Below are 22,878 nucleotides of genomic sequence, written 5' to 3'. Positions count from 1 at the left end.
AACAAAACATACAATTTTCAGATGGAGCCTTCCTAAAATTGCAAGGATACGGATTCAAATGGACACTCACATTTTTATACCATCTATCTGCAACATTTAAAATGATTAAATAAGGTCCTTCCAAATGCATATTTAAAAAAACAAACAGGATGAGGCTTTGCACTTCCATTTGATTCCAAAATGATTTTTTATGGCCATGTTATAAAACTCTTCAAAAGGTTTTCAAATGGAAACACTGACAAACCATTAAGCATCAGCGAACACTGCAGCATTAGTGAGCTCTTGCTGCGTCCTGCTAGATCTGCTCAGGAATTTTCCTTCAGAATCTTTTCCAGCAGAGAGTGTGGTTTCTGTAAAGTGACATTTTTTCCAGGAAAATGTCAGTATTACTAACTTTTTTCCCTTAGCTTTCCTGGGGAACATCTAAAAGAAATATTCTGGGCAACCAGAACTGAACTTTCTGGTTTAATCATCCAAACGTTTCCTTTGGGGTCACCAAACATTAACCTTATTCCAAAGAAGCTGCTGTAGGGTGGGAGCTGTAGTCCTAAAACTGGTGTTTTAAAAGTGCGAGACCTTAAGAAGCTGCATGCCTGATAGAGTGCGCAAATACTGCAGATGTCCTAAGGCTGTATTGCAGACAGCCAAAATTTCTACATACAACAGCATTTGTAAGCTCATCAGGGAACTATTTTGGCAAGGTGGGCTTACCCGTTTCCCTAAGCGGGGTGACTACACCATTGTAATGCCATCATGCCATTCCTGGATGGTTCATTTTGACCATACGGTGATTTGACTTCTGCAGCTTAATTTTATCTTGTTCATAGACTCTTTTCTGCAGGGGAGAGCTCCACAAAGTCTCCAAACATCTGATATATGCCACCATACCAGGAACAAAGCCATGTAGTATTTAGCTACCAAATGACCAATTCAGCCTGCTTCTGTAGAAAAGCAAAGAAAGGAAATAAATCTTGCCAATAAATAGAGGAGGAAGGAAAAAAGCTAATGCCTCTATCACATATAGTCTATTGGCCTTTATATGCAATTTGGATTTGTGCTGTTGGCTCCTTTTCGAGCGCTCATAAATACCCTAAAGTAGGAATCTCAACACAATAAGGCATCAACTGACTGCAGATACTGAGTATGTTTGACAACATAAGAATTAAGTGTTAATCATCTGGAAATACAATATACTACTCCTGTGGGCAAATTTTCTCCTTAAATTCAGATATTCCTGCCCGGCTGAAATCAATGCAAATCTCACGTGCCTGCCCAAAAGCCACGGTTTGATTCTTTGATATTAGACCACTGACACCATGGACGACCACAGACCCTGCAGAAGTGACATACCAGTAGAGTTTCGATGTACAAGCAGAAAATCTGAGCTGTGTAAGCAGGTGGTAAAATTTTTGCTTAAACATGTTATGCCTTCTCAGCAGCCATGCTTTCCGAGGAGATAACAGTTCGATGAGCCTTGTTTTCCCAAATAACTGGAGATTACTGATGTACTGCCAATGTTTTAACGGGAGAGCTCACTGAATCCCACCCTGTCCCAAGCCTAGGATGAGCGCCATGGGATCCGGGTGGGGACGGCACATGAGCTGCTGCAGAGAGGCGAGATGACGAGCCGCGGAGCCTGTTCATTGTTTTTCCATTTTAAAGAAAACACTTGCCTGTAACTGTAACCAAAAGGAGAGGCAGCCACATCCTTCTCTTCTTGTTTGGTAAATAAACCTACGTTAAGGGTACTTTCTTGGAGATGTTTATACTTTATTTATTTTAAAAAATATACGGAGTACATTGATAGCACAACGTTTGGCCTGTTTAAACAGGCTTGGAGAAGGAGGGTAAAAGCACACGTGTACCGCTATGTGAAATGCCCTTTGGAGGGGAGCAGGGACCTGTGGCTCTGAGCGCTTTTACTTTCACCTTAATAGCAAGGACTTATTATGCCCCAAAGGTGAATAGTTTGTTTTTTTCATGAATAGTTTGGGTTTTTATGATCTCTAGAAGATAGAGCATAGCATCACGGGTCAACCTTAGGGGTTCTAGGTTTGGGCTAGGGCTAGTGCAAAAGGATGCTCCTTTTTAAAGAAAAGCCCATCAGTGGGAGGTGACTGAATAACCCGTTCACGAGAGAAGTTTGTGGACTCCGTGGAGACCACGGATCGCTAGAATGGTTTAGAAGCAGGGACTCCATAGGGGCAGAGACACCACCCCGGTGTCCCGGTAGGCTGCAGGGAGCACCACAAGGAGGAGTTCCCGAGAGCCCCTGACATTCGCCACAGCCGAAAGTTTCCGTTAGGAGGGTTTCATTAAACCAGCAGCTCCCGAGAGAAAGCAAACAGCCCGCGCAAGTACACCCGTGTGGTTACATTCCAACAGTATCAAAGCTGGCAGAATTGCCACTTTCTGACCAAAGCGCAGAAGTTTTGTTCCGTTTTAGGATGCACCCTCTATTTATTCGTCAGGGAAGTAATTTGCCGCTGTTCCAGCTTCAGCAGCAATACTGCAAGTCCAGTTTCTGAGGGGTTTGCCGAGGGACTGAGAGCTTCGAAGGCTCAGACACAAGATGTTAATCCGCAGAGGGCTCATTTGACTCTGCATCATCACTGCAGCCTAACCGGCTTCAAGCCATTTAAACGCCACTTCTTCCCCTAAGCGGAGCAATTTCAGATGCAGACCTGCTGCTTAACCAGTCCCCGCTGAGAGCTCTCGCCCGGCCGCATACGAACGGCCCCCGAAGCGTGAAAAGCGGTGGCATTGCACCGGAGCGAGGGGGGTCGTATCTGCCGCGGAGCCCGGCTCCGGGGGGACGGGGTCTGACGTGCTCCCACGCTCAGGTGCCCCCCTCTTGCAGGCAGAGGGGCAAGGCCGGCGGACGCGGGACCTCGCGGCCCGCCACGCTGCCGCCAGCGTCCCGCGATAGCCGCGCGCGCGCAGGGAGGCAGCTCCCGTTTCGGCCGCAGCGGAGCAGGGGACGCGCAGGAATTGCCGATGCCCCGTTTGCTAACTGCCCCGTGAGACCGGTGGGTTTTGCACCTCCAGCCCTCCCCCAGCCCCCAGGCTCAACACCCGTGCTGGTGCGAGTGCCGTGCTCAAAGTTTCTGGCTATCCCTTTCTAACGCATCCAGATTTTCCTCTCATCTTTCAAAGAACGCTAGATTGGGGGGGGGGGGGAAGCAAAAAAAAAAGCACCTTCATCATTTTCAGTTCAAATCCGCCCCAGCATTTTACAGCCTATCTGAAGCATGAACCCTCGGAGGATGAGGTCTTGCGGATTGGAGCTGGGCTGTTACATGAGATATTCAGGAAGTTATTTGAATCGCCTGGATAAAAGCCCGCGGCAGCTGGGCGTGATGCAGAAGCGAGACAAGAGCTGGCTGTATCGGCCGCTAGCCCAAGGAATAACATTAGCCGCAGCCGCACAATGAGTTGTTTACTGGCCTCGGCTGCCTGTGGGAACTGCCAAAAAGAGCGGAGGAAAGGGAGAAGCAAACACAATGAGAGCGAGGCGCGCTAGCGGGGAGGCTGGGCTTTAAAAGCAGGCTCCGGCTTTCAATCCTATGGAACCGGAGGCGGCCGAAAAAGAAAGAAAAGGGCACCGACCGCTCCGCGCCAGAAACGAGCCGAGGTAAATAAACCGGTCCCTGCGCTGCTCTTCCCTGCTGCCAGAGGATCCTCTTTCCTAGCCGAAGGGCTAATATCAGAGGTAAGAGACAAAAATAAAGCTCGGAGCGGCTGTGGGGGAAGGCAGCCGCGCCGAGAGGCGGCAGGACCTCTCAGACGGGGCTGCAAAGGCAAAGCAGGGCTGCTGCTCCCGAGGAGGCAGCGTTTATAATTGTGTCCGTAAACGTCCGAGAAGCTACAGGTTTGCCAGCAGCAAGCCAAGCCTTTCGCAGCGAGCTGCTGGAGGACGAGAGCCCGGTCCGTGCTGGCTCACTCTGAGGGGAACATTTGCAAAAGAACCGCTTTAAATCTCAGTTTAGAAAGATATCTTGTGTTCCTGCCCAGCTTTGCTTTGCTTTGCAGCTTCTGGGTGCTTTCAGACGCCTTCCTGCTCCCCTGATCTCCCCTCGCCTCTTTGCTCTTATTTTTTAACTGGAAGGAAAAATAGTTACAGCTGTGCAAAAGAAAATCGGGGCTATAAAACAGCTTTTCCCCCGCTCACTGCCACGGCCGGGCGGGAGCAGCGCCCCGCTGCAAGCCCGCGCTCACAGGCTGCGCCTGCCGGCTCACCGCTCGGGAAACGGGCTTTCTCCCCGGTCGGGCTGCGCTTAAGCTGCTGCCTCGGCGCCGTGAGAGCCGCCCCGGCCGGCGATGCTCTGCACGGGGGACGAGGCCGGCACCGCCGCCGCCGCGATGGGGCCCCCCGCACGCGGGCCGCGCTCGCCGCCCCCCTTCCCCTGCGCCGCGATGGCCGCGACGCCGGGCGGCTTTTCGCTGCCTAACAAAGGGCTGGCGATAACCCCCGGCCGCAGCGCGCTCCGGCGAGGAAGGACGAGCTTTCCCCGGCCGCGCGGTCCGGGGCGCGCGGAGGGGCTGGATGGGGCAGCAGCTCTGGCCCGGGCCCCGCTCGGCCTCGGTGAGTCACTTTCCTCACTTCCTAACTCAGCATAAAACCGTCCAGATCTAATGTCAGCACTGGGGGGAAAAAAAAAAAGAAAAGATTTTAACGTTTTCTAAAATCCGCCAACTCGGACAAAGGTGCGGCAGGAATCCGGCCGCCTGGCTGGAGCTGCGCGTTGCAGCAGGGATCCGCAATGTTTTTTCCCTCCAGGAAGATCTCGTTCCTCTTCCTTGAGCAACGATACGATTTGGATGAAAGAGGGGAATGTTTCCGTTTAAAGTGAAAAAGATGATCTCCAAGTTCCTGGAAATCAATTGCTGTACGAGCTGCTTGTCCGGGTCGCTGCAGGGGAATCATCCTCGTTCGCACTGTAACTCTCACCGTGTCACCAAGGGCGACAAGCTAAAGGTTCTTCCGCCCTTATTGTTCCTTTCAGACTTGTGAAAAATATCCCTTGCTGAGGGATTTCTTGTACTTGCAGGCAGTCAGTTTAATGCAAGCTTAAGAGATGGTAGTAGATAAACGTGGCAAGAACTGAGACTTTCAGCTCACGATATCTTCTCAGTTTCATGTAATGTGATCAAGAGATCTGGTTCCTCCAAACTACACTAAAAAACAGGAAAAAGGTATAATTTTATACTGGAAACTTTAAAATATCACTTTGGCTTTCGTTTATAGCTAAAATGTACTCCTTCTAAACTCATTTGCAAAATTCCACAAGAAAACTCGAATGCAGCTATATGCAAATAGAAAAACTATTGTCAGAAGTAAAACGAATGAGGCACAGCACGCTTCAGGCCGTTTAAAGATGCAGCTGTTTGGAAGAAATATGACTTAACACCCTAAGTGCACTGCAGAACAGTTTGCAAGAGACGCCTGTAAGTTTTAATAAGGTCCCTTCCTCCTTTTCTGAGAGGAGACGATCATATCTTTTATTACTGCTCCCCTGTATGAACGGAACAGTAAAACCTAGAGGATGGGAAGCGCAGGGTTCACAGGTCAGCGATAAGGATATTCCCCGCTCGTAGCACTTTTTCATCTTCTTTCTCTTGCTGGTATTCTGAAAGCCAAAATAAAGCAGGCAGGACGCTAACCTCACCACTCTGATGGGTTCAAAGCCTTTTAATTTTAAAAGAAAGTCAAGACGAGCCTGGGAGGGAGGAGGGGGGGGGACTTGGTGTGCATTTCACTTTAATCCTCAGAGAGTAAAAATGACACTTCTCCCTGGCTGAGGTTAGGTCAGCTGATAGAAATCAACGTCTTTTAGAGCCTGGAGTTAGGAGTTGAGCTCATAGGAGGACGGACAAACAGAACCGCCGCCTGAACGCGATTACCCGCTCGCTTTCATTTTCCTTTGCAATCTGACAAAAAGACGTGAAAAACAACCGCACCTCCCCGGTGCCAGGGAAGCAGCAACCGCGGTGCCGGCGGTGCCTGGGCGGACGCGCTGCCGGCCGGTGCCAGGTGCCCCTCCGGCACCCACGACCCCCGGGCTGAGCACGAGAGCCGTAACTGGGGCCCTTTTACCCCAAACGCGGGCCGGCCCCGGGAAAGGGAGCAGCGCAGCGTACGCGACTCTTGCGCTCAGCGCCGGGACGGAAAGCGGGAGAAGGTTGCTCCCGGGAGGAAAGGGTATGCGGCGAAGCAGCGTGGGAAGCGCTGGCCAAGGGACCCCTCTGTTGCAGTACCGCTTTGGGCACTTACAGCGTGGCTGCTAAGAGCAGACGTACTTCAAGCCCTCGCTCGGATGCTGCTGGGCGTCCCCAAATCCGGCCACGTAAGGACGCACCTCCCCTGCGCGACCCGTTCACCCCGGGCCGGCACATAGCTGCCCCCAACGCAGCTCCTGGAAGCGCTGCGAGGGCTGAGAAATGCTTGTTGAGAGGTATCTAAGTGTAAAATTTGCTATTTTATTAATAATTTAAGACCCCTTGAATTGCTCCCGCCCAGGCTCAGCGAGTGGCGTATCTAGTTGCGCCGGTGCGCGCGATGCACCCGCGCGGGCTGCGGTTCGCTCTGGTTGGAGCGCGTTGAAGCGTCGGGGCCTCTCTTCACCGCTGGGTGCTGGTGGCGGGTGCGCGCGGACGGCGCGGGGGCCCGGTCCGATGGCTTGCACAGCAGCGCCCGGGCACAGACCAGCCCCCAGGGAGCCACCCCACGCGCAGGGCCGGGAGCTGGCGAGGACGGCTCCGGGAGCGCCCGTCCGGCCCTCCGTAGGTCCTTCCAGGTCAAGCGTGCGCGCAGAGACTCGCTCGGCTCCTTCGCATGCTGCGCCTCCTCCGTAAATAAGGACCTGATTTAGTCTCAGGGAAAGGGAGCCCACGGCCTTTCACAAAAGGCAAATTCTCTCCTTGAAAAGAGAGGTTATTTATTCACAGGAACAGACAGTGGCTCTGCAAGATTTCCTCAAATGCATCATCTTCTGAATTTAGTCCCGTAAAGGGGAGAGTAAAGATCCGTGGTTTCAGAGCCAAATTCACCTTAGCTGACCCCAGTTGCAAGGAAAGTTTTCTGAATTATCTGTAATGGGTGGGTTTTGTTTTGTAGAAAACGCAAAGCCTCTTTATCTTGGCAGGTTTGAGCAAGTCACATTGAAGGGCATTCATCAGCCCCGAGCCCGGGGACAAAGATGCATGCAAGCAACATAATGCCTTGCTTTCTCTGTACATAATATGCTTTTATAATATTTTAAATGCCTACTATGCCCATAGACAGCCACAACTGAAAATCTTATTTTCATCTAGTATTTTTCCCATTTTAATTTTTGAACCTGCAGAAAACACACCATCCTCCACCACAACACGCACTCGCTCTTACATGGGAAATAGGAATTACTGCGTTTCCCAGTAATAGCAGCATGCCTCATATCAGGCCGAAACCTGATTCCCTTTCACTCATGTCACTATTAGAAATGTTTTCTCTGAAACTTAACTACAGAAACCTCACTCGCGGTCTCTGATTTCCTATTTTTGCATTGTGAAGTTATTCTACGTTTATTTTAATACATGAGGACAACTTTACTCTCTAGTTCATATTGAAAAATACTGTAGCTCCACGTTCTCTTTCCTCGCACGTGCCTTCATTATACGCCACTAAATATTTCTCAAGACCTTAACGCTTTTCCCAAGAAGGGCGGTGAGGGAGACGGCATGGAAACCCGGGTCGTGCCTCCGGAGCAGCCCAGCGTGGCCCGCAGAGCAGGGGACGAGCGGCCTCATCCTGGCGCTGCGCAGCAATCCAGGAGGGCACCCAGCATCCGGCAACCCCCGAATAAAGCAAGCGGAGAGCAAAGTCCCGCATTATCAGCTCCCTCCGGCAGAACAGCGCAGCGCACGCATCCTCCGAGGTCCCGAGCGCCCGAGCAAAGCGCTCATCGCCGCCACTGCCGGCTTCGCTGCAAGCGGGACGTGCCCAGCACGCAGAGGAAACCCGGCCGCGGGTCCCTGCCACCGACGTTTACCTGGCTGGCGGGAAGCTTGCTGAAGCTCATGTATGCAAAGAGGGGGAAAAAAGCCCGTAATTTTTGGATAAACAGAGGTGAAAGTTCAGCTCTGCTGCTTCAGCAAAGGGCCTGGAGAAAGGAAGTGGGCTGGAGGCAGGGCCGGCGCGAGGTGGGGTGAAGGAGGGCTCCACCGGCCGGGCGCCGCAAGCCGGCACCAAAGAACCGCTGGAAATGGTGTCAGAGGAGGCAAAGACAGGGCGCTTTTCGGGGCAGAATGCTGACTGGAAAGGGTTTCGGAGCCGAAAGCAAATAAACTGGCCCCTGTTGTTAGATTCCTGAGTGTATTCAGGGCAACAGGACTCTTTTTTTTTTTAAATACTCTCTGTCAATAAACAGGACTACATCAAAGATAACGCTACCTCCATCATCAGTTTCTACTCCAGAGTGAAAACAACTTTCAAGCATTGGGTCAAACACTGTAACTTTGTTTTTCATCAACTCTTCAATTTTTTTCATTGCATCTAAATCTTCTCTTACCATGATCTCTATTGGACCTTGCAATGCTATTGTAAAGAGATGCCCCCTTAGCAAAAGACCTGGGGTTCCAAAAAAGCAGCGTGCTTATAATATTCCAAAATCCGATTGAGGTTCCTTTGCAAGTCGAAAAAAGTCCTTCTTATAAAAGCAAAATGACGCAGGCTTAACTGGGAAGTTTGGGGTGAATTCCGTCATTACTGGCCCGTAGATTAGGCTCTCGGAAGGCCGCGGCGGATGGGCAGGCCAAAGCTCGGCAAGGGTTAACCGGGTGATGTAGATGGAGAGAGTCATTCTTAGTGAAAACAAAAAGAGAGTCATGCCCTGAGGATCAGTGGCTGAATATGGGGTAAGTCAGTTCACTCTTCTCTTCAGAAGGAAACATTTTAATTAGCTCAATACAAAACAGATACAGCACAGAGAAGTCACCATGAGCAGGAAATGCTTTGTAGGTCTCAAAGGACAGTTAGGAGACAACGGCAGTGCTGACCAATTAAAAAAAAAAAAAGAAAAAGAAAAAAGAGAGAGCGGGGCCTTTAGGATTAGGTCCGATAGGCTCAGGTTTCCATCTTCAAGCAGAATTACACTGGGGTCCTGCTTCAGTTCCGTCACCCTCTTCCTTCCAGGCAACGGGAAATAGCTGCTGCCCTTGGCGGGTCCGTGAGGTTGGGAAGCCCAGAGGCCCCCACCAGCGGAGGGGAAGGAGGAGCGCAGAGGGCCGGCACATGTCCACCAGCCCCGGCTGCTTCTGGGGAGCACTTTGGTGGCCGAGGCGAAGGCAAATGCCTCGCTGGCCCCTGCGGAGCCCAGCGCCAGGAGGCTTGTTTTTCTTCTACCTAAGAGGATTTGACAGAATTTGGAAATCAGATGGTGAAATCTGACTGAGCTGATCACGAGTGACTCATGATTTCACCTTCCTATCAAGCGTGGGAGATGTTACCAGACGCACTGTAAATATCGGGGAATCAGGGTAACATTGGCACTGGAGATCCTTGCACAATAAGTGTCAAAGCCATGAATAAGGGCCTTTCTGCCCGTCCTTTATGCTAAGCACCAGAAAACGCCCCCCTCTTGCCCATGCACGGGCTCTCGGCATTCACTGAGATAAACCGTAGGGAGGAACGGTCCTTTGAAGCTGCAGAAACCTTTGCTGGACTTCAAAGTCACACGTCTGTCTACTTCTTTCCTACTGTTCGCAGATACATCACTTAGGATTAGTAAATGAAAGAGATTAAAGCATTTGCACTTTCCGTCACTTTTTATAGTCGATAGTGCTTTGTTTACAGGCGGCGGCTTTGTTTCCCATTATACAATCCCATCGGCTTCTCCCGCTCATACCACACCGGGAAGAAACGTAGGAAAAGGTTACTGTAAAACTGAAGAAGTAAAGGGGAAGATGTAGAGCTCAAAGCAACTTTGCAAGGTGGCCAGCTTAAAAGCCGGAGCAAAACTTCGTATCCATCAAAAACAAGCTGCAAGTACTGCAAGCGCTGTGTCCCTCCAGCAGCGGACAGCAGAAATCGGACCAGCAGCTCCTGCTCCAGGACAAGTACAGTGTCTTGTAAGCCCTCACCACCAGATACTGGGAAAACGGAGTTGGCCTTGCTGTGTGACACGCTCACTATCCTGCCAGCCCAGAAAAGGGAGAAGCTCAAATACCAGATCCCTCCAAATCACAACATTGAACTGAAAGCAGTTTTAGGGATAATACTCTCCAAGTTCTCTTTGCAATCAAAAAGACTAGCAAAACTTCCAGTGAAAGGAGAGGGTAACCAGTAAGCTGAGATCCCTTTGTAACCACCGAGATACTGCAAGAGCAGCAAAGCAGTCGTGAATGCAGACGCAGCGGTGAGACTGCACTGCCGCGCTTTCAGCGGCTGCTTTGCTTTCTCTGAATTCACATTTTCAAGCGGCTTTCAAATGAACATTAGCAAGACTTCAGAGGCGATCAGTTTGGTGTTGCGATAGCTCGTTAGCAATACCAAAGATTGGTCAAAAAGTTTTACTCTTTCATGTAAAAAAAAGTATCTGGAGTCTATCCGTAAGGTCGACGATTGCAGTATAGGCTTAGCTTAATATAGTACTCATCACTGCCTAGAAGAATCCAAGTCCTATAGCCTTATGCAAAATTATCATCTAAACAAACTTTTTCAGAAAAATCTTATTTGGACCTCTTACATAATTAAGGTAGAATGAAGGAGGGAAATAAAAGAAACTGAAAAAACGGTAGCTGATGGGGCTGTAGAGCCTCAACGCTGGGCTCGCAGGTGGGGCTGGTACCTGGCAGCACGTTATACCTCATACAACCCCTGTGCAACCACGCGAATACCAGTAAAGTAGAAACCTCCCAATGAATGCGATTCCTGTCGAGAGAAGGCATAAAGCGCATGCTGTGCCCAAGGAAAATACTTGTTTATTTTCGAGGTCAGGGTTTGAAACTGTATCAAAACACAACAAGAGTTGCCATAACCTACAGACATTTCTGGACAAAACCCAGAGAAAACCCCAAAAGCTAGTAAAACCCACCTTTTGGTCTGTCAATTTTTTGGCTACCGTCACCTATAAAGCCTGTTTGTCGCCTGATTTAGAGATAATGCGGGTACAGATAGCAATAATCTACAAAAAGCCTTTCAGATTTGAAAGGTTTTCATTTGGTCAGTCGCAAACTTCCCATGAAATGGCTTTGCAGCTTTAGTTATTTCAGTAAACACACACACAGGATGCCCTGCATAGTCGGACTAATAAGGATACATTCATCTTACATCTCCGATTAAAAACGAGGAGAAAAAGAAAACATTAAGATGCAATATCAGCCCCCAAATTCACGCTGTAATCTTTCTGGCCTTAGTTTAATGGACTTGTGGAGAATAAGATATACCTATGGAAACAGAAAGAATACCACGTAGCAGACGTACAATATCTGATTTTAAAGCATGCTTTGTACCCGCAGTAATTATTTTCAGTGCAAACAAAGGGTCGGCCTGAATTAAGCTGCAAGCTGGCTCTTTGGAAGGTTTCTTGGGGTATGAGGAGAAGGGAACAGAGGCATTGGAAACCAGATACTTGTATGCCTTGGGGAGTTACAGGTAGAAGTTTTCCCTTACGTTCGGTGCGTGGAAGAGGGGAGCGGAGGGGAGGGGAGAGCAAACCCGTGGGCTGCTCTGCGGAAGCCCACGGAGGCTCCTGGGGCTGCGCGGGGGAATCCAGCTGCCGCCGGTGGGCTTGCAGCACCCCTTGTACAAGGGGGAGGATATTCTCCGTATCACCACTTAAAGCCGGGTTCGTATCCTGCTAGGGTGCCACTTCCGACAGCTAGGTACGGTCCTTCCCTCTTCCTCTCCCCCCTGTTTTAGATACAGGATTTAAAGTTCTGGTCTGCCTGAAAAACACAACTGTGAAGTGATTTTGTTCATGTTCACTTGACTCCGCATTTTAAAAAACGCTGCTAGAGATTTTTCCACCAGCAAAGTGCAAGCAGCGGTGAACGTGATATACGTGAAGATCATCCTGCTGCATTAATTCTTACTGGAAGGGAAGGAAAATGACTCTCACATTTGGACAACTAAATCTGTGGACTCGTGCTTCAGAATTTAAAGCATATGGCTCGGTTTCAAAGCAGCTTGTCAGCTTGTTTAACCCCCTCAGCGTTGGGGAGGCAAACAACGCAGGCCTATATTTCCAAGACCGTAACCTAGCCGGACAATCGCTGGCAGGCAATTCCCTGGACTTTTACAGCAGCAAAACTGCTGTTTGTCCTTGTGGCTGCCCGATGGAGGGCAGGAAAGACGGAACGAAATGCTCAAGCCCCTTTTCTGCTGCACGAGGCGGTATCTGGGTCCGGCCGCCGGCACGGCACGCCGTCCGTGCTAAAGGCAAGCGTTTCAGAGCGGTCCTCGGCGTGCCGCGTCAGGCTGTGTTTTGCGGAACAGCCAAAGTCCCGCGCTGTGCGCGCGGATTGGAAAGGGGGGTTTCCATGCACCTCCCGGGCCCACGGCCAGGCAAGCTTTGGCTGATCCCAAACCCTCTCAGATCTCCCTAGCGCCGGGGAGCTTGGACCGGGACAGGCCGGCACGCCTGGTTTCACGCATAGAAGAAGAAAGTCTGCTTATTGAGGTTACATTTCAATAACAAACGTAAAAAGTGGCTCCTGATGGAGATGATGTATACTCTATATCTCCGTATACTACAGGAGGGTAACAAGCCACGAGCTTAACCTAGTCGGCTGAGCTTTGAGCTAAGAGGCAAACCTATTTCTGCTGGAGCTAATGCGCGCTTTTGCGCCTAAAGGCGTTTCAATTTGTAGGTGAGACTCCACTTATTTAGATTACTTCGTACGCAAGGAAAATGCACCTTTGAGATGTTATTACTAAAAAGTTTAAATGTCCAACGTTGTCTTTAAGCTTCTTTCTATCATTTCACAACCAAGTTCATTCTGCCATGAATTTAGTAGAAAAAACACTGAGAAGATGCGCACAAAAGCCCAACGGGGACTAAGGAGCAGTTTACTCCCTACCCAGCGAGTTCCCTCGCGGGTCCGTTCCCCTCCCGCACACTTCACGTGATGAAGCGTCTCTTTGCGTGTGCTCTAGAAAAAAGCCGAACGTGGGCTTTCATCTCAGCTGCCCCTGTCGCACAGTCAACAGCCATCAGATAAGAGCACGTCTACTTCTGCTTTGAACGTTTGCTAATGCAGGAGCTCATCGCAAATGTGCAGCTCAAAACAGAATTAAAATGAAGAAAGAATTTGCTGAATAGGTTGAAGGGCCCACAGCAAAGTCTTCTGAGGAAATTACAGCGAATTCTGCTAGTTCAAGGCGTGCACGGCCGACAGCAGCCAGAACGAGGGACCAGCACAAGGCAACGCCTCCCTGCCCCGGTCCTGCTCCTGCCAGGGTCTCTAGAGAGGCTGGTGCACGAATCCCTCCAACAGGATGCACATAAACGTAGTTCCAAGTCATCTTTTTGGACGCCAAAAGATCCAAGTCATTCGAAAGTCATCTTTCTGAAAAGCAAGATCTGGGGATCCTCCCTTCCTGCTGTTTTGCTCTACGCCCAGTGCATCTAGAAGGGCGAGGGGCGGCTGCTGCCTCCGCTTGCCTCACAGCCCCGGTCGCTGCGGGCTGTGCAGCAGGTCTGTAGTTCTCCAAGCGCTGCCAGGTGAGGGCAGGACTCGCACCTCTCCTTTGGCAGAGCTGCCACCATAACGCCTCTCTCAGCATTTGACATTTTACCAGCTGACTCGCTGACAGCATGCAGGAACAATTGTCAGCGTAAGCGTTTCCAGTAGGAAAACATATGGAAAACATTTAAATTTCATCAGATATTTTGCATCCCAAATTGTCTCGGTTCCATGCTTTCTTCCCCCACTTGTTTGTTTATATGTTGCCATTTCAACCTTTAACACAAACTTTTTCAGTTACACGTTTGCTGTTGACACCACGTTGTCAGAGGACCGCTTTCTGGAACAGCTCCAGTTCTGCACAATGGCCTCATCTCTCTAAATTGCTCCATAGCTTTAGTTACTAAGACATTTGTTATATTACAGATTACAAGAGGACACAAACTTTGTTTCATATTTGGTTTGCTATGTTTTATGGTGCAAAGGTCTCTCCTTTAGTTATCCAGCTTTGCTCCGCATTTCCAAGACATTACCAGCTGCCATGCCCATGTTCCAAATCACAGACTATTCTCTCTCCAATTAATGAGACTTTCTGATCACTATTTTTACAAGCCTTAAAAATACACACTTAGAATAGCAACAAGAGAACATGAAGAGAGTACAAAAAGCACTTATTTCTGGGAAACAGCACGCTTACTTCGACTCTACACTTCTCCAAAGCTTGCTGAATTGGGACAAAATCTTATGAACGTGTGAGATTTCTCAAACTTCTGTTTCTGAACCTTGACAAAGAGAAGGGAAAGTAAAGCTGTCAAAAACTTACAGGAGTCCCCTTTGGAAAATTTTTTTGGTTGGGGGGGGGAGGGGGAATGTAAAACGCTTTGCAAAATATTATCATTTTTGCAGAAATTTAGAAGGAACCCCTCCCCCAACTTTTCCAAAAGTGGCAAGCATTTAGATTTTGGAAAGCATTTATGGTAAACATTTCTGAAATACAACATTTTGGTTTTTCACTCTGAAAAACTTGTTTAGAATGTTCTTATTTTCAAATAGAAAAAAGGCAAAGCAACACTTTGCCAAAATAAAGGGTTTTTTAAATGCTTTTTAATTAAAAAGAGGGTTGTAAAACCATAGAAGTTTTATTTTTGCACAGATAAAGGCAAACACTAAAAATTTCAACTCCTTTCTGCTCTCAGCACATGTTTAGGTGAATACTTCAGACTGTCCTTTGCTTCTATACCTGGGCAATATCATGGGTTCATGGTCTAATTTCTTTCCAAATACACTGGGCCACCTCCATCTAAAAATTTTTAAGAAAAACCTTTCCAGCATGGAAAGCTGGAGTTAGCTATCACGCTGCTAGTCCAACAGGAGGACTAGAGAGCAAAGGGGGAGGGGGAAGGAAAGGCTGAGTTCAGTAACTGCTGCGTTCAACTTCGAAAAATTCCAATAATAGTAGAATTTCAAAAGACTACATTGTAAACTAATTACTGGTCTTGTCTCCATGTCCATTGCTTTGGAAAGGAAAGAATACATGCTCTCTTGTACAGACACTTTAAATGATAGTGGGTTGCAGGACTGAGTTTCTATTTGTCTCTCCTTTAGGACGAAAGGACTCGTGACAAACTCATGGTAGCAGGGTGTCAAGAGACCTTCCTGGGATGTGTTTCTTCAGGAAGAAGAGAGATCACTATCTTATTTTATGGATGTCACTGAAATAGACTTTGAGGTTCTTCGGAGGCACATCACAAACCTGGCATGGGAAACCACAGCAACAATCATACCTGCTCGACGGATGATTCCTTTAAGTACAACTTGTATGGAGCTGTGTACAGCGTGGTCTTCATCCTCGGTTTGATTACTAACTGTGCCTCCCTCTTTGTTTTCTGCTGCCGGATGAAAATGCGAAGTGAAACAGCCATTTTCATGACAAACCTGGCTGTTTCAGACTTGCTGTTTGTGTTCACCTTGCCTTTTAAAATTTTTTATAATTTCAACAGGCATTGGCCTTTTGGAGACAGCCTATGCAAGATTTCTGGTACAGCTTTTCTCACTAACATCTACGGGAGCATGCTGTTCCTCACCTGCATTAGTGTTGACCGTTTCCTTGCTATCGTCTATCCATTCCGATCTCGTACCATTAGGACGAGGAGAAATTCAGCCATAGTATGTGCTGGTGTTTGGATACTGGTCCTCAGTGGTGGAATTTCAGCTTCGTTGTTCTCCACAACCAACGTCTCTAACACCAGCACAACCTGCTTTGAAGGTTTTTCCAAACGTATCTGGAAAACCTACTTGTCTAAGATCACTATATTTATTGAAGTGGTAGGATTCATAATTCCTTTGCTACTCAACCTTACGTGCTCTTCTTTAGTACTCAGGACTCTTCGGAAACCTGCCACCTTGTCTCAGATTGGGACAAACAAAGAGAAAGTACTGAAGATGATCATTGTGCACGTGGCCATTTTTGTTGTGTGCTTTGTGCCTTACAATTCCATACTCTTCTTGTACGCTCTCGTGAGGTCCCAAGCAATAGCAAATTGCTCCTTGGAGCGATTTGCCAGGACAATGTACCCAATCACGTTGTGCATTGCAACAATGAACTGCTGCTTTGACCCATTCATCTACTACTTCACATCAGAATCCTTCCAGAAGTCTTTCAACATAAAAACCCAGATAAAAATGGATTCTCTTTTCAAGACTGAAACACCTCTAACAAAGACTGCACTACCAGCACCGCAGGATGAAATAAGTGACCAGGCTATTACGAATGGGGGAGACCCAACATCTGAATCACATTTCTAGCGACCTGTTTACACATGGAGTTATCCCCCGTTCATTTCCTCATTAACACCACGTGCAAAATAGTTGTTTCAGAATGTAGGTTCACACATGGTGCTACTAGAGAAAAGTCAGTGGGGGATAACTACACAGGTGGGCAATGCTCACACTGGGATTGCTCCATCAGCTGCAACGGGCATCTCCATTTGAGAACATGAGATATAATAATCCAGATGGATCTCTTTGGAGATTATGGATGGGTGACAACATACACACCGACTAAGAAGGGAATGGAACAGATTTTTTAATCACAAGATGCCAACATTTGGCTTTTTTTTCCCCCCAGCATTTGACATGGGACCAGTTGGGAAATAAAAAATTTAATTTTCTTAGAGATATCTGCCAATATTTCATGTCTTCTGGAGGTGAATCATCATATGTTAACTCAATAACTTCACACAATATGTATGTTTGCTTAAAAAAGGTGTAATAAAAGCCTTGGCTTTTTCTTATTTCACTGCAAGAGTATACATCCTGGTTTTACTAGATGCAGGCATTTTAAATTTATTTTTTGGAGAGGTTTGGAGTGTAAATAATTCTGTTTTGAAAAGAAGGCAAAACAGTTGCTTGCTGATATAAAAGAAAATTAATAAGAAAAGAGAATAATTAATGAAGCAATTTAGAAATAAGTTTCATTCTTGTACAATTAAGCTGCTTTTTATTTTAAATGCCATCTCTAGGGAAAAGTAAAGAGTGCATTATGGCTGTGTTGCACGTGGGTTTTTATATCCCAGGAGATTATGTGTGACTATTTCTGGTAAGGACTGGACTATAAAGTCAGCTGAAAGAAAGGGTCTGAAACCCCAGAGTTCTTTCTAGGCCAAATCTATATATGGAAACTGCGCACAACTGAAGGATTGAAGAACCAGAGTGCTGATCTTGCTAAAGAACTTGTTTGCATATAGATAACTGGTGTCCTGTTAGCAGAATTAATCTTCTGACAGTTAGCAGAAGATCTTGTAAGTGATTGTTTGCTATTTTTTTGCTACACAGTCAACTAATTAAGCTAGAGGTCTGAAAGTAATTCCAAAAGAGGACTAAGTAAAACAAGTTAGCTGCACCGTTTTCCTAATTAGTCATAGCAATGTGTTTTCTTGTTCTGCAATTAATTTATTACATCCTGCACTTCCTTTTATAGATATAGATTATATAAATATATATGTAAAGTTAACTATCTGTATGCTGTTGCATTTTACTGAATGGTTCATTCCTGCAGCCTTTGTAGGGACAGAAGCTATACTGACCTTAACTGGCTGATTCATCCTTCAGTGTCAGACATGTATATGAGATAACCAAGTTAACATGGAAAAGAATGAAGTTACTACTTGTTAGATCAATGATATATATTTTCTGCTGGACAGCATAAAGCTGCTTCTAGGGCTATATTGCCAATAAAAGACAGATAAAAAGTTAATGGAACAGATGCCTTCCACTGAACCACTTATCTTAATTCTCTCAGATCAAATCTCATGAAATACTGAGAGCTACACATCAAATGCAATTACTTCTCAAAACAATCAGTTTTTAAAAGTGTGAAAAGAACTCAGTTGCAAAAAATGTTGTGCTTTGAACGGAATATTTATGTAGCACTACTTTCACTTTGAATGAAAAAGTAATTTGCTTAACAAGCCTAAGACAGGCCCTCGAGGTCATTCTATTTTAGCTCTAAAATGACTGTTGGTTGTATAGTGCCCCTGTTTTTTAGCATGTATTGCAGAGAACAAGTATATAATAAATTCACCATATGCAGGGAGTATTAGAGCAGCCAAACCATTATATCTCAGCTTTGAGTTATGGCTCTATTCACTAGAAACTTGCATGTGAGACTGGCTTGGGAGATTTTTGCTGCATATTAAACCCTCAGACAACAACTGCTCCACCTTGGGGCAGAAAAGAAATGTGAAAACAGGCGTAGATCATTCAAGCTAATTGGCAGAAAGAGATAGACGTGGCAGGACACCGTGATTTTCTCAGTGGCCAGAAAAAGTTTACCTTGAATAGAAACAGTGAGCTGTGTTTTAAGAAGTATCGGTATTTGCCGAACGTGTTTCACTGTCCGCTTATGCCGCAACCCCAACAAGCATAAAGCCCCCACACCTGATCTCAGCTAGCTTGGTTCTCTTGCCTACCTCCTCCACGAGGTGAGGGCTCCCGTGCAACTCCACGAGCGTCCCCCTGCAACCCGGTACGGCCATTTAACCCGAGGCAAAGTGCCGTGCCCCTTCCTCCCTTTCAGTACAGGCCCAAACTGAACAGTTTAGGAGGCTTTCTAAAATCCCTATTTCCTTTGGCTGATGGGTCTGTTTCAACACTTGCCATAAAATGTATATTTTTTCAAAGAAGCTGTTTCCATAACTTCAGATCAAAATCCAAAGTGAGGCAAGAGGGATTTACAAGCTCTGATACAAGCAGGGTTTTCCGTACGCAGCAAACTATCCTTCACACCGCGGCACCGTCAAGCGAAGGAGAGGTCTGTGCAGCCATGAGCAGCTCCGACACATCCTGCGCCGCGGGGGAGAAGGGGGCACCCCGGCTCCACTGCCCTGCCCTTATCTGCTCGTTCACAGCTGTATTTAATGAGGCACCAGAGCTCTGTTTTTAGGGACAGCAGACAGAATAGCAGTGGAAAGGATACTTTAAAAAGCTGAGATTATGGTGTTGAAGATGCAGTTCAAACCCTGTTCCTACGGGCAAGAAGAATATATGGTACATGAGTAAATGCAGTTCTCCGAGGCAAAAACCCTTCTTATTTCACTTTTATAATGAAAGAATAGGAAGTTGTTTACATGCCAGCTGGTTCTCCACAGGCAACTTTTTACCTGCCGGCTTGCGAATCTCCTGTTTAAAGCTGCTGCTTTCCACTTGCAAGCAAGAAGCAGAAAGATGAGATTCGTGAGTTACACGCGGGGTTTGGGAGTTTCCTGGGACGAGGCTGTTGTCATTAACGGTGGCACCTTAGCTGCTCTGGTGTGAGCAAGAGCAGAACCTGGCCCAGCACAGCAAAGCTGGCAACAAAGCAACATCTCGTTTGCAAGGATCCTGGAAGACCTTCTGCTCTGTGCTCTGCAGACCTTCCTCTGGTTAAATTTGAAGAAAGAAAAAAAAAAAAAGAAGAAAACCTAACCTAGAAACCACTGTCTAGCCTTCTTAAGGAAATGTTAAAAGAGAGGGGGGAAAGAACTCTGTGTGACTGGACAACATCCAGGCTGTGCATACATAGCTTAACTGTAATACGAGCATAATGGTTGTCTTTTTCTAAGTGAAACTAGTGCCAATGCTTACAAATTTCTGTTTGCAGTTTTATGGGGCAAGAGCTGTGGTTGATATTCTCACATAAAATGTAATACTATCATCATGTGCCAAAATGCTAACTGAAAAGATTCATTATTTTGTAATTTAATACCTTATAAATTATATGGAGATCATATGTTGACTGACACTCACATCTGGTAGGATAGTTCTTGACTAATCTTTTTTCTAGGTCAGGTATACCAAGTAAATGCTGTATGGTTTGTATATAAATAACCAATTATGCATTCAGAGAGAGGAAAAGTAATTTTTCAGATGTTGGTCAAGACAAGCTGGAAGGAACGATGGCGGTAAATGAAAAGTGGATTCACAGTTTTTCTGGCTAACATGCAGCCGAGTTTTTCTCCTCCCCTGTCTAACAAAGGGCTATTGTCAGCAAACGGTACAAACCAGAAGCAGGAGTTTAAATGCAAAAAAATCAAATTAAGAAGTCATCAATGCTTTTATCTAGCTGAAGCTGAGAGACAGGATGCAGAAGTCCTCTCGGACACTAAACATACAACACCGTTAATCAAAGGTTTCATCTGCTCCCAGGCAGCTCCCTTCTCCCATTCCCCACTTCTCCTTGAGCGACTCATTCAGCTGTAAGCTCACCACCTCACTTCGCAAAGCTTTGCCGTGCTGGAAAGCCAAAGCTCTGAGAAACACCACACAGACCTCTCTGCCCAAGCTCACCTTTACATATGCACATCCCTACGAAACGCCAGTGCCAGTCTACGAGTTTTCATGGTAGCTGTCGTTATATGAGGAAGCAGGGCCTTGTATTACGGTCACCATGAAAACCCTCCTCTTATAGTGAGTTTTTGTTAGTAAAAGAACAGGTTCTACATCAGAAGAAAGGTGCCAAGTACTCATGTGACAGCATAAGTCTTCTCTGTCTTTGTAGAATTAGTGGGAATTACCCAGGCTCAAATCCATGAAGTGGTCTGCAAGGGCAAGGAGGCAGCAGAAGGTCATGTAGAGAAAGTGGTGTACTGGCTCCTCGCATAAGGAGGAAGAGCTCCTCGTCAGAAAGGAACACGCTGTTCCTACTAGCCTTGCCCATCTCAGAGATCTGCTGAGTGCATTCAGCCTCTAGGTTCCCTAAAAACAGCCCCATGACATTTTTTGAGTCCTCCCTGTGGTTTTGCAGGAGAGACCCTCCCCTCTCCTACCTTTATCTAGACAAAATCCACTATATAATTCGGAGAAGTCTCGCCTCTGACAAACAGTTGGTAAAGAAAAATGGGACCGACCATATTTATACAATAAGATTATATAGCACCTTTAACGGTCTTCTTGAAGGCCTGTGTCCCTAAAGGACTCGCCAGTAACACTTCCATGGCATTCCCAGCAGGCGGATTTGCTATAAAAGGAGGCAGGAAATGACCGTCTTGGAAATCCTGTCTCAGGACGGGGAACAGCAGCAGACAACAACAGGCTCTCTGAAAGAGTCTCTACACAGTGCTCTGTTTGAAGAAAGAAAAAATAGGATGTGTGAGGTAACCGAGAGGAGCGCTAGCCATGCGCGTAGCGGCTGAGGCCATTTCCAGAGCACGCCACGGAGCACAGCACAGAGATGCTCCAGTTATCTTTGCCCCGGGCTGATAAGTCCAAACAAAACACGCAGAGCCGCGTGGGCTGGGAGCAGCACAGCTGCACTTCTGGACTCCCGCGGCTCCTCTCCGAAGCCCGGTGTGCAAGTGTGACTGTCCTACCCCTGGGGCAGGTCAGGGGAGCCCACCCCGCACTTCTGAGGCTGTTGCCGGCACACCGAAAGCCCAACTGGGTATCACTGTACCTGCAGAGCAAACGTAACCCTGAACGCAGGAAAACCCCAAAGCTTTGCTGCATCCCAAAGGATGGACTGCAAGTGGTTCTCGGGGCATGATTTGCTCCGAAAACGTATAATCCAGATGGTCCCCGTTTCAGTAGATGATGTTTGCCAGCATTACAGAGGCGCAATTATTCTTCATAAGATTAGAAGTCCGAGCCCTGCTTTCCCTCCCCTAATGCAAAAGGCTGGAATTTTAACTTCTGAATGCTGACCTCGGGCTTACACTTGAGAGTGCTTCTGGGGTACGAGCTGTGGGCCGAGACTCTGACACACTCCCAAGGACCATAACCCTGAACACCCACGAGGTGGTGTGCTGTGGAAGTGTTTTACTTTGAAAATTAGGTTAATGAGAGACTTAAAATGCTGCACTCAACCAGGGCCTAAGAAGGGAGAAAGAACTATTCAAAACCCCTTCTTTACTTCCCAAAACAGTGATCAAAGATGTATAGGGACCGCTGCTACTAACTGAAAACATAACAATGTTCACTGGCAAGGCCTCCTTTTCTCTAGACATTGATTCCAGCTCTTGAAGTCTTTTCCCTTTCATGTTCGTTCTGTCTATATGTTTATTAGTAAAAGTTTGTATTGTTCGTTACTGTGCTTTTTGCTATAGATGTAGAAACCAATGAGTTGCACCAGTAGGAGCACGTAGGATGCCAGGCATCGAGGATGCCGAGCTGACTTGGGTCCATGCAGAGCTTTTTGCCTGCCGGTGGTCTCCCTGCAGGAAGAAAGGCTGCTGGGTTTTTAGAACCTGCCGGGGTAGGGGAAAGGGAGGACAGAAAACGGACAAATGGACTTTCAATGCAGTGATTTTAGCTTCTGTAAAACAGGCATATTTCATGGTGAAGAAAAAGGAAAGCATGGCACTATTTCCATTTTTCTCTGGAAAATGTCACTTCACTTAAAAATAATATTTAACTGCACTGGCAGTTCTCTCTAAATTATTAAATTTCCCCTCTTCCATGTAAAAGCAACAGGACCCACAAACACACCTAAAACACTGGGACAAAAAAGGAGAGTCAGGTGGTTTCTCGTTAGGCTCAAGTAGTTATGTTGTGTGTATGTTTTCCCAAAATACTTGTTTGTCAAGTACCTAAGAAAATCCTGTGCTAGCTTTTCTCTGCATGGGGGATTTTGACCAATGTAAACATTGTATAGAAGTTAACAACATGCATGTTTTGCACTGTTTGCTCTTTTATATATGCGTGCATGTGTGCGTGCGTGTGCATAATGAAAAAGCAAAG

General features: G+C 47.0%; 1 protein-coding gene across 2 annotated transcripts; it reads left to right on the top strand.

Moving 5' to 3' along the window:
- The first annotated feature begins 3,373 nt into the window (after positions 1–3,373).
- LPAR4 (lysophosphatidic acid receptor 4) lies at positions 3,374–17,053 on the top strand. 2 transcript variants are annotated; one of them, XM_026066197.1, is made up of 2 exons: positions 3,374–3,712; positions 15,271–17,053. In XM_026066197.1, the coding sequence occupies exon 2, from the start codon at positions 15,424–15,426 to the stop codon at positions 16,468–16,470; it is 1,047 nt and encodes a 348-aa protein (XP_025921982.1). In that variant the 5' UTR covers positions 3,374–3,712; positions 15,271–15,423; the 3' UTR covers positions 16,471–17,053. The 2 variants fall into 2 exon arrangements, with proteins under 2 accessions (XP_025921982.1, XP_025921983.1); XM_026066198.1 differs by lacking the exon at positions 3,374–3,712 and adding an exon at positions 6,384–6,455.
- Positions 17,054–22,878: the final 5,825 nt, after the last annotated feature.

The sequence above is a fragment of the Apteryx rowi genome, unplaced genomic scaffold, assembly GCF_003343035.1.
Source record: "Apteryx rowi isolate R43461 unplaced genomic scaffold, aptRow1 scaffold_24, whole genome shotgun sequence".
In the NCBI taxonomy this organism is placed as follows: domain Eukaryota; kingdom Metazoa; phylum Chordata; class Aves; order Apterygiformes; family Apterygidae; genus Apteryx; species Apteryx rowi.
Note: the sequence above shows the minus strand (reverse complement) of the source record. Positions and strands in the feature narration are given on the sequence as shown.

Bases quoted from the DNA above. Each gene is read 5' to 3' on its own strand.
- LPAR4 (XM_026066197.1), top strand. From the start codon at position 15,424: ATGGGAAACCACAGCAACAATCATACCTGCTCGACGGATGATTCCTTT.